At 44.8% G+C, this 14,426-nt stretch overlaps 1 protein-coding gene across 2 annotated transcripts in view; it reads left to right on the plus strand.

The window, feature by feature from the left end:
- shq1 (SHQ1, H/ACA ribonucleoprotein assembly factor) overlaps positions 1-14,426 on the plus strand; it is an 85,648-nt gene that overhangs the window by 37,955 nt on the left and 33,267 nt on the right. For both annotated transcript variants that reach the window (XM_078413883.1, XM_078413882.1), the window contains exons 10-11: positions 2,765-2,888; positions 13,823-13,943. In XM_078413883.1, the coding sequence (XP_078270009.1) occupies positions 2,765-2,888; positions 13,823-13,943 (245 nt within the window). The remainder of the gene's footprint in view (positions 1-2,764; positions 2,889-13,822; positions 13,944-14,426) is intronic.

Genomic DNA, 14,426 nt, shown 5'->3' on the forward strand with positions numbered 1-14,426 from the left:
ATGAGGCATACAATCAGTAAAATGTACTCAGGATAAATGTTCAGGCTGCATGGTTCAAATGCAAGTCGTGGGAACCAAAACTACTGATTTGGGGTTCTGTGGATTATATTGCACCACCGTTACGAGTTATGAGGAGCTCGGAGCAACATGATTGCCGCTTGCACCTTGTCTACGTCTTGAAGTTCAGATACTAGAGAACTGGAAGTGTCTTTGGTTGATTAAAGCTCACGGCTCAGCTCCCGGGGGAATGAGCATTCCACTAACTATGCAGCTTAGCCAACTCTAAACCTCAGCCAACAGGCAACACAACGTGTTGGTGCAATGGCCTCTCACCGCGCATCGTTTTCTGAGGGAATGTTCTTTGCACAGCCCTACTTGCCTATCTTATCAATGCCATTGCTAAAAACTGGAGGGGTTTCGGGAATAGGCTCTCGACTGGCAACTTGTCTTCCAATTAAAATGTATTTGCTTTAGCGTAATGCCTTGTTACATGGTTGAACAAGAGAGGCCATGGCAGTCGATTGGTGAGAGCTACAACTCGTGTCTGACGAAGTAACCATGTCAAGTAACCAGATTCATCCCTGGGATGGCAGGACTTTCATATGAAGAAAGACTGGATAGACTAGGCTTATACTCGCTGGAGTTTAGAAGACTGAGGGGGGGGAGGGATCTTATAGAAACATATAAAATTCTTAAGGGGTTGGAGAGGCTAGATGCGGGAAGATTGTTCCCGATGTTGGGGAAGTGCAGAACCAGGGGTCACAGCTTAAGGATAAGGGGGAAGTCTTTTAGGACCGAGATGAGAAAACATTTCTTCACGCAGAGAGTGGTGAGTCTGTGGAATTCTCTGCCACAGAAGGTAGTTGAGGCCAGTTCATTGGCTATATTTAAGACGGAGTTAGATGTGGCCAATAGACAATAGGTGCAGGAGTAGGCCATTCGGCCCCTCGAGCCAGCACCGCCATTCAATGTGATCATGGCTGATCATTCTCAATCAGTACCCCGTTCCTGCTTTCTCCCCATACCCCCTGACTCCGCTATCCTTAAGAGCTCTATCTAGGCCCTTGTGGCTAAAGGGATCAGGGGGTATGGAGAGAAGGCAGGTACAGGTTACTGAGCTGGATGATCAGCCATGATCATATTGAATGGCGGTGCAGGCTCGAAGGGCCGAATGGCTTACTCCTGCACCTATTTTCTATGTTTCTATGTCTATGGGAGTTCTGGTGCAGGATTCCCGAAAGGTTAATTTGCAAGTCAAATCGGCAATAAGGAAGGCAAATGCACTTATTTGGAGAGGACTAGAATATAAAAGCAGGGATGTAATGCTGAGGCTCTGTAAGGTGCTGGTCAGACCGCATGTGGAGTATTGCGTGCAGTTTTGGGCCCCATATCTGAGGAAGGAAGGATGTGCTGGCTCTGGAGAGGGTCCAGAGGGAGGTTTATGAGAATGATCCCATGAAAGAGTGGGTTAACATATGATGTGCGTTTGATGGCACTGGGCCTGTACTCGCTGGAGTTTTGAAAGATGAGTGGGGGGGGGGGAAAGACCTCATTGAAATTTACCGAATAGTGAACGGCCTGGATGGAGTGGATGTGGAGAGGATGTTTCCACTAGTGGGAGTGTCTAGGACCAGAGGCCACAGTCTAAGAATGAAGGGGAGGCCATTTAAAACTGAGGTGAGAAGAAACTTTTTCACCCAGAGAGTTGTGAATTTGTGGAATTCTCTGCCACAGAGGGCAGTGGAGGCCAATTCACCGGATGGATTTAAAAGAGAGTTAGATAGAGCTCTAGGGGCTAGTGGAATCAAGGGATATGGGGAGAAGGCAGGCACGGGTTATTGATTGTAGATGATCAGCCATGATCACAATGAATGGCGGTGCTGGCTCGAAGGGCCGAATGGCCTCCTCCTGCACCTATTTTCTATGTTTCTATGTTTCTAATAAAGAAATTATTTATATAGATCTTTTAACCATCAGAAAATGTACATCAGTAATAAAGCTCTGGGCAATGTCCGTCTTGGTTCAATTGCCAACTCCCTCAGCTGTGATAGAGAATTTGAATGGGAATCTGCAAAGCCTGATCGCCCATGGCAACTTGACATTGAGCCTGGAACAACAAACTGTTATCTGTGGACGCCAAGTTATCTTTGTCCCAGGCTTCAAATCTAGATAATCTAAACCAAGTTGGAATAGCAGCTCAATATCACCCCTCCACCCAATCCAACACCAATTCCATATCCTCCGTGTCAAGCTTCACATAGACATTGTCATAAGGTCGTAAGGAATAGGAGTAAAATTAGGCCATTCGGCCAGTCAAGTCTACTCCACCATTCAATCATGGCTAATCTATCTCTCCCTCCTAACCCATTCCCCGGTCTTCTCCCCATAACCTCTGATAAAGAATCTGTCTCTCTCTGCCTTATCCACTGATATTGGTGGGGCAATTGTGGGCCAAAGGGCCTGTTCTTCTGCTGTACTATTCTATGTTCTATGTTAAGTCCTATAATAGTTTGTACTTTTCACTGAGATTTGCATCTCGATATATCTGAGGTTGGCCAAATTACCATTTTCAGTCTGTTTCTCGGAATACTTTTTTTTTCTCATTTCATTCAACCTTTAAGAAATAAATTGTTACCACTTTTCATTGAGTGAAAGTTGTACTTTTTCCACATTTAGTATTTAAAAAAAAAAAAAGAAGAAAGTTCAGTGTCATGATATAATATCAATGCTAACATCGATGTTTTGTTGTTTGTTCGACGTACAGACTTACCATTCTCTTCAAGAAGTCAACGTATCCTTCAGCAGAAGAGTTTTGTGTTATCCTTTTTACAGACACTTCCAGCTGGCTCTGAAAGCTATTGAGGATGTCGTCTTAATACTCCAGTTGGGTAAGAACTGTTGGTAAAATTAAACTGAAACTTTGATTTAATTACAATGTTACCATTATAACTCGAGGGCGAATAAATTCTGGTTGTGGAACACGTGTAGTTGGGGGAAAAAACTGTTCCTGAACCTGGAGGTTACCATTTTCAGTCTCCAATGCCATCTTCCCGATGGCTGGAATGAAATGAGAGTGCGGCCAGGGTGGTGTGAGTCTCTGATGATGTTGGTTGCCTTTTTGAGGCAGCGACTCCTGTAGATCTCTTCAATCCCAATGATAGGCTCAGAAAGCTTAGTTTTTTTTAGTTTAGTTTAGAGACAGCATACCATCAGGCCCTTCGGACCATCGAGTCCATGCCGACCAGCGATCACCCCATACACTAGTACTATGCTACACACAGGGGACAATTTACAATTTTACCGAAGTCAATTCACCTTCAAATCTGTATGTCTTTGGAGAGTGGGAGGAAACCGGAGCCCCCAGAGAAAACCCACGCAGTCACAGGGAGAACATGCAAACTCCATACAGATAGCACCTAGAGTCAGGATCGAACCCGGGTCTCTGGCACTGTGAGGCAGCAACTCTACCACTGTGCCGCCCAATACTTTGTTGGTGCTGATCGCTGCAGTTATCTCTTTTGGGATTTAGGAAGATAACTGCAGATGCTGGTACAAAATCGAAGGTATCACAAAATGCTGGAGTAACTCAGCAGGTCAGGCAGCATCTAGGAGAGAGGGAATGGTTGACGTTTCAGGTCGAGACCCTTCTTCAGACTCATCTAACGATATTGTGTAAGACACACAAATGGCACTCAGCGTTACCTCTCACTGTGTCTCTTGACCTCTCCACTGTCTCAGTGCTGTCAAAATCTTGGATAAGCTGCAGTACATTCCATTGACTATAGCAAAAGTGGAAGCAATCTTCTTTGATTTCGACTACAAAATCAATCCCAAGTTCAGGTGACTACTCTTCACCTGAAGAAGTCTGAAAGGAAAGGTCCCCAACCTGAAATGTCCTTTGTCCATCCCCCCCCCGCAGATGCTGGCTGGCCTGCTGAATTCCTCCAGCACTTTGTGTTTTGACCTCTTATTGCTTGCTGCCTGTTCTAGATTTAGATTTTAGATTTAGAGATACAGCGCAGAAACAGGCCCTTTGGCCCACCGGGTCCGCGCCGCACAGCGATCCCCGCACACTAACACTATCCTACACCCACGAGGGACAATTTTTTTAAACATTTGCCCAGCCAATTAACCTACATACCTGTACGTCTTTGGAGTGTGGGAGGAAACCGAAGATCTCGGAGAAAACCCACGCAGGTCACGGGGAGAACGTACAAACTCCGTACAGGCGGCGCCCGTAGTCAGGATCGAACCTGGGTCTCCGGCGCTGCATTCGCTGTAAGGCAGCAACTCTACCGCTGCGCCACCGTGCCGCCCCAAATGTTCCTATTTGTGTTTGGGGCAGCCTAGATTTACAAAATCCAATCGCTGCCCCATGTTGATGACTGTGGAACAACGTCTCAGACTGAGAGCTCGGTGTTGGCAGTCTGTGGAGATCGGAGCAATAGACAATAGACAATAGGTGCAGGAGGAGGCTATTCGGCCCTTCGAGCCAGCACCGCCATTCAATGTGATCATGGCTGATCATTCTCAATCAGTACCCCGTTCCTGCCTTCTCCCCATACCCCCTGACTCCGCTATCCTTAAGAGCTCTATCCAACTCTCTTGAATGCATTCAGAGAATTGGCCTCCACTGCCTTCTGAGGCAGAAAATTCCACAGATTCGCAACTCTCTGACTGAAAAAGCTTTTCCTCATCTCAGTTCTAAATGGCCTACCCCTTATTCTTAAACTGTGGCCCCTTGTTCTGGACTCCCCCAACATCGGGAACATGTTTCCTGCCTCTAACGTGTCCAACCCCTTAATAATCTTATACGTTTCGATAAGATCCCCTCTCATCCGTCTAAATTCCAGCAGGAGGTGCAGGCTCCACTGGTTCATCACCAACTCTGCCCTCTCTGAGTGAGTGCCGCATCTTTGGCTGGGTGCGGCGGCGCTCGGCTAATCATTGGCATAACCGAGGCTGGCACAAGCTCTCCGGCAGGGGGCCATCAATAGCATCAGGATTGGAGCCACGGTGCGAGACGAGGAACTCTTCCCATCTGCCAGCTTTGCACGTCGGTGCCAGCAGCCTGGGGGAGAAGTAAACAAACTGAGTTACCTTCACTGGAGCCAGCACAGTCTCTTCTTCTGCCATAAACTGTTGTACTTGCAAGGCGGAATAAGCCCACCCTGTAATGCTTGTGAGACCACACTTTCTTTTTAATTAGCAGAAGATAGTCACTCTACCCAAACGCCTTCATTGCCTTTTGCAGAGCCAACTAGTTAGCAACTCAATGTGTAAGATGGAACTGCAGATGCTGTTTACACTGGAGATAGACACAATGCTGAGGTAACTCAGCGGGTCAGGCAGCATCTCTGGAGAAAAGGAATAGGTGAATGTATCGGGTCGAGACTCTTCTTCAGACTGAGAGTCGGGTGGGGGGGGGGGGGGAGGGAAACTAGAGGGATGAAAAGGTTCAGAACAAATCTGAGCCGGCACCGATGACCAAGGAAAGGTGGAGCCCACAATGGTCCATTGTTGGCTGTGAAAGAGGTGATAATGAAGGGATAAAACTGTGAAACTAGCAGGATGACTAGCAGCAACTATTTAACTTCAAAAAGCCAAAAACCTGAGATGTTGCCTGTCCATTCCCTCCACATATGCTGCCTGACCCACTGATTTCCTCCAGCACTTTGTGTTGTACCCATCACATCCCTATCACACACATTACTGGTTCCTGCCTTCACCTCTGCCTCACCCCTACTGAGGCAGGAATCCTCTGCACACATTCTCATTATCTCTTGTCTCAATGATTCTATTGCTCTTCAGGCTTCTCACTTTCACCTATTCCAAACATCAACTTATCCAAATCTCTTATCGCGTGTCAACATTAAGTTAACAATTCTGACCTTCGAGTTGAAACCCCTCCTACGCCTTTACACTTTAGCGATACAGCGTGGAACTAGGCCCTTCGGCCCACTGAGTCCACGCTGACCAGCGATCACCCCGCACACTAGCACTATCCTACACACTCAGGACATTTCACAATTTTACCAAAGCCAATTAAACTACAAACCTGTACGTCTTTGGAGTGCGGAAGGAAATCAGAGCACCCGGAGAAAACCCAATCACTCACAGGGAGAAGGTGCAAACTCCGTACAGACAGCACCCGTAGTCAGGATTGAACCCGGGTCTCTGGCACTGTAAGACATCAACTCTACCGCTGCGCCACTGTGCCACACAACTCGATTTAATCATTTAAGGTTTACCATCTGGCTGCACAGCTCCCTTCGAACCGTGACTGCCATGTCCTCCATTGTATCTATGATTCTCCAGCAAGCTCTTACCTCTAGATCAAAGATAATAGAGCAGAGCAAGATAGGCCACTCGACCCTAAAAACCGTAGGACATCATGGCGCCATTTTAGTAGGCAGAAACTTGCAGAAACATTTTAAAAGAAAAATAACAAAAATCTGTGAATTGATAGATGAGATATTTTCTGCATTTTAATGGTATCATCACACATACTGTTCCCCCAAAACACTGATTACTCTGCGAGAGGCATAGCGAACGGCGGGTTTTGCCTACTAAAATGGCGGCCGTTGCACTCTGCTGCGCACTATATTTCAGTATACGCGATTTCAACGGAGTGGTTCATCTTGCTCCTCTAGTATCTCTGCTCAAGATCTTCATTAAATATACCCCTGCCTCGCTCGATCCATCTCTCACATCCCACTGCAGCACTGGGATGTGTTCTCTGGAAAGCTCCTTACATTTTTTTAGTAACATTAAAGGCTCTTTATTTTAACTTGGTTGTTTGAGGAATCAACTCTGTTCGCAAGTGGACTATCTGGATGGAACAGACGATAATTAGTGTTGGATTAAACCACAAAGTTGGCAAATCTAAATTCAGTTTCCAGACTGGATGAATTATGCCAAAGCAATGCTTTCTCTTGAGTCGTCCAGACTTGTGGTTTTACTAGGTTATAATAAAACCAATAACATATAAGATAATTAGGGGATTGGACACATTAGAGGCAGGAAACATGTTCCCAATGTTGGGGGAGTCCAGAACAAGGGGCCACAGTTTAAGAATAAGGGGTAGGCCATTTAGAACGGAGATGAGGAAGAACCTTTTCAGTCAGAGAGTGGTGAAGGTGTGGAATTCTCTGCCTCAGAAGGCAGTGGAGGCCAGTTCGTTGGATGCTTTCAAGAGAGAGCTGGATAGAGCTCTTAAGGATAGCGGAGTGATGGGGTATGGGGAGAAGGCAGGAACGGGGTACTGATTGAGAGTGATCAGCCATGATTGCATTGAATGGCGGTGCTGGCTCGAAGGGCTGAATGGCCTACTCCTGCACCTATTGTCTATTGTCTATTGTTAATTTGCTCAAGATTTTAAGAAAGATTTAAAAATTGTCAAGGGCGCACACTTTCAGAGTTCATTTCTTAATGGTGGTGTGTAGCGTTCACTTAATTGTCAAGACAAGATGGGAGTTAAGAGTGTTTCATTGTCAAAAGCACCGGGACCGGAACAATGAAATTCTTGCAGACGCAAAGAACTGTAGATGCTGGTTTACAAACAAAATGAGATAAAGTGCTGGAGTAACTGAAAGTCAATCAAATTCGTGCTCCAGCATACAACACAAAAAAAAAAACCAATACGCAAGAATACAATAAATTATCAGTAATTCACGGTAACTAGGCCTTAGTAGTGTAAGCCAAAGTATGTAGCACAACCTTATACAAAGTCCATAGTGGTGTGATGGTGTGGTAGAGTTGTGCAGTGTGGCTCCTCAACCTGAGGGTTAATTGGGGGAGGAAAGCTGCTCTTGAACTTGGGGGCAATGGTTCTCAGGTTCTGACACCTCTGCCAGATGTTAGCAGCGAGGTGAGAGCGTGGCCAGGGTGGCATGCGCCTTTGAAGATATTAGGTGCCTTCTTGAGCCAGTGCATCTTGTAAATCCCTTCATTGGTGGGGTGGCCAGTACCCGTGATGGCCAAGGCAATTTCAGCAGCAGCCTTCCCTCCAGGGCGTTCGGGTTACCCAAAACCAACCAGTCAGTATACTCTCCACTGGACACCTGTGTTCGACAGAGTATTCATTGACATGCTGAATCTCCACTAACTGATGTTTATTGTGTCACCAGAAAAATCATGTAATAGGAGTAATATTAGGCCTTTCGGCTCATCAGGTATACTCTGCCATTCAATCATGGCTGATCTATGCATGAACTCAGCTGCATTTTGAACGATGGAATCTTTCTTAATTATGAAAAGATATTTATGTATTTTCCTCTCGTGATTAATCGGTGCCAGGGTGCAAACTGTGACCAAATGGCATAATTCATTTGACATTTCTGCAAGAACATAGCGGGGCTCCAGAACAATTCACTGCCTCTCCAAATCCCCTCCAGAAACAGACTACAAAGCTTTGCATTTAAGCTGTGGAATAATGGTTGCAACATGAACTGAAGGCATATCAAATATGCATATTTTCCATTAGCATTTGGCACCATTACCACAATTTTAGTATGCATGTCTTTGTTTTGAGATTCTGCCCCAGGCCAGGGGTAAAGTCATTGTTCGGAATATTAAATTTCACAGTTGGATATTTTGTTTGAAAGGCATGTATTTTGTGTTCGCGAGGCTCTGAATCAATCATTCAGTTCTGGGCACAGTGCAACTAGTGTGCGTGGTTCTGACAAAGTACTTGGAACGAAAGATAAGAGGGCTCCCTCTGCTGTAGCAATCCCATTTCTTCATGGCTCCTGTGACTCGAGGACAAATAACAGCAGGTTTGTGCTCTGAACTGCTGATCACGTTGAAATGTTGCTGATTTCTTTCCTGCACACAATACTTTAGAGACACAGCGCGGAAACGGGCACTTCGGCCCACCGAGTCCGCGCCGACCAGCGATCACCCCGTACACTAGCACTATCCTCCACACTAGGGACAATTTTACTTTTTTTTTTTTACCGAAGCCAATTAACCTACAAACCTGTACGTCTTTTAAGTGTGCGAGGAAACGGGAGCACCGTGTCAAAACCCACGTGGTCACGGGGAGAACGTACAAACTCCTTACAGACAGCACCCATAGTCAGGATCGAACCCGGGTCTCTGGTGCTGCGAGGCTGCAACTCTACCGCTGCGCCACCTGTGCTGTGCTGTCGCCACTGTGTTCTTTAATAATGTGCCACTTAAATAAAATTATGCCTCATAAAACTGGTGATAATATTGGGGCCTGGGTTGGGGCTTGGTTAGGTCTAGTTTAGGTCTAATTTCCTGTTTGACGGTCGCACTGACATTTTATGAATTGATAAATTAATTGACAGATTTCTAAATGACAAATGCTTTGTGTTTCAAACGTGTAGTTAACAGACTCAAATTTCTGTCATTAAAATGGAGATCAATTCTGGACATCTTGTATGTCTCACCTGGATTACAGCTTTCTGCCCGATCTCCCACTAATTTTATTTACCTGAGGTAGGAAACTGTACAGTCAGAAGTGTTGGAACAACATTGCAAATGTACTGAGAATTGTGTAACAGTTGCAATTATACAGAGCTGCTAAGGAAACTGATTTGAAGCTAGATCTTTTCTATGATCCTGCATTTAGCATTTTTACTTCATAGCAGCATTGATGAAGAAATGTGCTCTGCAATAGAAGATGCTGAAACAGTTTCTCAAATGCCAATAATTAATCAATAATTTTGGCTTGTACTCGCTGGAATTTAGAAGATTGAGGGGGGATCTTATAGAAACTTACAAAATTCTTAAGGGGTTGGACAGGCTAGATGCAGGAAGATTGTTCCTGATGTTGGGGAAGTCCAGAACAAGGGGTCACAGTTTAAGGATAAGGGGGAGGTCTTTTAGGACCGAGATGAGAACGTTTTTTTTCACACAGAGGGTGGTGAATCTGTGGAATTCTCTGCCACAGAAGGTAGTTGAGGCCAGTTCATTGGCTATATTTAAGAGGGAGTTAGATGTGGCCCTTGTGGCTAAAGGGATCAGGGGGTATGGAGAGAAGGCAGGTACAGGTTACTGAGCTGGATGATCAGCCATGATCATATTGAATGGCGGTGCAGGCTCGAATGGCCAAATGGCCTACTCCTGCACCTATTTTCTATGTTTCTATGAAAGGTATAGACATTCCTTTTGAGCAATTGTACAACATTGATAAAACCCTAAAGGCAAAGAACATGCAGAATTTTATCCCAGCTGACTAGGTCCCGTAAAATTATTTCTCTGGGCTGTTAAAATATCAATGAACATTTTAATAAGAAAATAACTGCAGATGCTGGTACAAACCGAAGTTATCACAAAATGCTGGAGTAACTCAGCGGGCCAGGCAGCATCTCTGGAGAGAAGGAATGGGTGACGTTTCGGGCCAGCCCCTGACATGAGTCTGAAGAAGGGTCTCGACCCGAAACGTCACCCATTCCTTCTCCGCAGAGATGCTGCCTGGCCCGCTGATTTACTCCAGCATTTTGTGATACCAATGATCATTTTAAGATCTTCTTCTTTTGTGTCCATCATTCAAATGTTGCATCACTGTCATTGTCCGTCCTGAAATGGGCGCAAGCTTCCGGCGACAATTAGTGGGAGCCATCACTTGTGCAGTAGACGATGGTGTGGTAGCAGAATTAGCTCAGGACACTTCCAGTTTCCAGCTCCGCGACGTGGACACTTCTGCTATGGGGCCATTGTATGATTGTTACTAATAACAGTAATTGTGCTTCTGAGGTGCACATTCAAAGGAATGTTCTCTGCCAAGTTACATCCTCTTGGAAGCCAGACAGGAAAAAAACAACAATGTTTGTTACAGCTTTGAACTGTGTGTGACTCGCACTTGCAATTTGTCTTTGTATAAAGTGTTATCTCATTTATTTGGAGTTGTTAAAAATTGGAAAGAAATCTGCATTTTCCACTCGCACTTCTGTCCTCCCTTAGCTAACTGAGCCAAATCTGTTTTGGTTTATTATCATCTCGGCAACGAGGGTTTAGTTTAGTGTATTATTGTCACGTGTACCGAGGTACAGTGAACAGCTTTTGTTTGCGTGCTGCCCAGTCAGAGGAAAAACTAAAGATAGACACAAAATGCTGGAGTAACTCAGTGGGACAGGCAGCATCTCAGGGTAGGAATGGGTGACGTTTCGGGCCGAGACCCTTCTTCAGACTGCTAGAGCAAAAAATAATGCTTGAATACAATCAATCCGTTCACAGGTAAAGGATAACGGGTACAGCATTCAGCGCAAGATATAACATTGGATCCGATAAAGTACATTTGAAAAGTATTTGTTTGCGTGCTATCCAATTATATTGGCTAATACTATACACAAATACTATCAAGCCAAACACGAAAGCAAAAACTAGGGCCAAAAGAAAGATACCAGAGTACAGAGCATTGTTCTCAGCATTGTAGCGTAGCAGTTCCAGAGCAAAAGGTTCAGTCACTGTAGCCATCTGACAAACTCGCAGATAATTTGTGTTGTGACCTTTTGCATGAATTCTGCTTGTGTGCTTTTTAATATACACCTTCAGCTTCAATTTATATATTAGGATTTCATTATAAAGATCATATGCAAGAATGCTACAGCAAATTTGTGATTTATATTTGATGTTTAGAGAGAGTTGGCAACAAAATATAGTTTTTGGTTGTTGTTAAAAAAAATTTTTTATGTGGAACAATGATTATTTGGTTATGTCCAAATGTTTATGATGGTGGTGCTCCGTTTGGCTGCCTTCTCATCATGCAGTAGCACGAGTAGCAGTTGCCAGACGGTGTTTAATGCAATGCAACCAGGTACTGCGACCACACTTGACCTGATCTCTGCAGGGGGTACATAATGTCCCAGCAAGAATAAACCGTATCATGATGAACGAACGGGAAGCCAGCCTTATTTTGCCCTGGGCCACAAAGGCGACTTGTTGAGCTTAATAGTGCGGCAGCTCCCTCATAAGAGCTTTATCGTCCACTGCAGATAACCTTATCAGTGGTACGTTAACCAGCTAAACTTGGAAATGTAAGGCACAAACCGGTGCCAAAAAATTCAGGATAGAGTTCCCTGTGACGAGGAAGTGTTGACTACGGATGTTTCTACTGGGGGGGAGATTCTAGGACCAGGGGCAACAGCCTCAGAATAAAAGGACGTACCTTTGGAAAGGAGATGAGGAGGAATCTGTATTTAGTCAGAGGGCAGTGAATTTGTGGAATTCATTGCCACAGAAGGCTGTGGAGGCCATGTCAATGGGTATTTTTAGGCAGAAATTGGTGGATTCGTGATCAGTAAGAATGTCGGGGGTTATGGGGAGAAGACAGGAGCATGGGGTTGAGAGTGAAATATAGATCTGCCATGATTGAATGGCAGAGTAGACAATGGGCCGAATGGCTTAATGCTGTTCCGACAACTTATGAACTAATTCCCACCTGATCCGAAGTAAAGCTTCTTGCCAGTTTACTACAAAATGCCTTGCTCTCTGCATTAAGATTAATGTTCACCTTATGGTTTTTAAGGTAAAACTCATAAACCTATCTAAAGCAGGCACCTCATAGTCCTGCAGTATCAATCAACAGCCAGAAAAACAATATATATTCTTAACTAGTGAGATTTCACAACTGTAATAAGAGAGTGGAAACGATCATTGGTAGATGAATTGGAATGAAATTGAGGGCGGAAATAGATTGGATCAATAGTGGTAAGAGACAAGGAAATTAATAAACGTTAGGTAAATCTCTTATGAGATGCCTTAGCTGGGCTTGAGAGATTAATTGGATTTGCTTTAACATTTATCACAACATTGTAAGGCTTACTTATAATCCTTAACTCTTGGTGATGAGTTTAGTGGCCACTTACTGTGAAAATCTAGCAAGCAACGTCATCCTTTAGTGCAAAGCAAATGCCAGAACAGAACGATCTGACCTGAAATTTTGGGTGATTCATAACTCTTCACATCCGTCATCATCCTCTGAATTTCCCAGAGGAATTTCCATGTTATTGGCAAATTGTGCTGTGAATGCTCTATTCTTTTGGCGGTAAGATTTAGCCTCGCGTCTCAGGAAGAAGAATATTGTTGCATTGTTTTGACAATGTCTCATTATGATATATCTCTAAACTAAACTAAAACTGAAGATAGACACAAATTACTGGAGTAACTCAGTGGTTCAGGCGGCATCTCTGGAGAGAAGGAATGGGTGACGTTTCAGGTCGAGACTCTTCAGTCTGAGGGTCTGTTTGCTAGTTCTTTGCTAGGTGAGAACGGGAACCTGGTGCGACTTGGGTGGGAGAGGGAGAGAATTTCGCTTGGGCTGCTTCCAACCCAGTGTTATGAAAATTGATTTCTCTAACTTCAAGTGACCCCTGCATTCCCCTCTCTCCATCCCTCCCCCATCCAAGTCGCACCAGGTTCCCGTTCTCACCTAACAAACTAATAATGGCCTGTTTCCCTTCTCATCGTTACTTTTTTACATATCTTCTATTCATTTGTTCTATATCTCTACATCACTGTCTATATCTCTCGTTTCCCTTTCCCCCGAAGAAGGGTCTCGACACATTCCTTCTCTCCAGAGATGCTGCCTGTCCCGCTGAGTTACACAGTGTTGTACAGTGTTCAACCTACAACACTGTACGTCTTTGGAGTGTGGGAGGAAACCGAAGATCACACTGGTCCCGGGGTGAACGTACAAACTCCATACAGACGGCACCCGTAGTCAGGATGGAACCCGGGTCTCTGTGCACTGTGAGGCAGTAGCCCTACCACTACACCACCGTGCCACCCGAAGCATTGATGCAATTAGCGGAATTAGGGTTTACTGAAACATTTCTGTTCTATTTTAAAATAGGTAAGGCTGCTGTTTTGAAATGTTTGCTGGCCATCCACCAAGTCTTCCGGGAGAGTGACCCCGCATACCTCCTCAACGATCTCTACATCACAGACTACTGTATCTGGATCCAGAAAGTGAAGTGAGTCTTGTACCTTTTCTTAAAAAAAACCCAACTAGGTTATCTGAACAAACTCTAAGGATGATTTTGAAGAGAGACACAAAATGCTGGAGTAATTCAGCGGGACAGGCAGCATCTCTGGAGAGAAGGAATGGGTGACATTTTGGGTCGAGACCCTCCTTCATGTGTGAAGACCCTCCTTCATGAATGTCTGTATAAAGTTTGTACACTCTCCCTATGACCAGGTGGGTTTCCTCTCACACTCCAAAGACCTGCAGGTTTGTAGGTAAATCAGCTTCAGTAAAATTGGAAATTTGTAAAATTGTCCCTAGTGGGTGTAGTAGGGTAGTGTTAATGTGCGGGGATCACTGGTCGGTGCGGACTCGGTGTGCCAAAAGGCCTGTTGCCAGGCTGTATCACTTAAACTAACAAGGCAATGTGAGTCTGAAGAAGGGTCTCGACCCGAAACGTCACCCATTCCTGTTCTCCAGAGATGCTGCCTGT

This window comes from Rhinoraja longicauda, chromosome 17 (assembly GCF_053455715.1).
Source record: "Rhinoraja longicauda isolate Sanriku21f chromosome 17, sRhiLon1.1, whole genome shotgun sequence".
NCBI classification, from domain to species: Eukaryota; Metazoa; Chordata; class Chondrichthyes; order Rajiformes; family Arhynchobatidae; genus Rhinoraja; species Rhinoraja longicauda.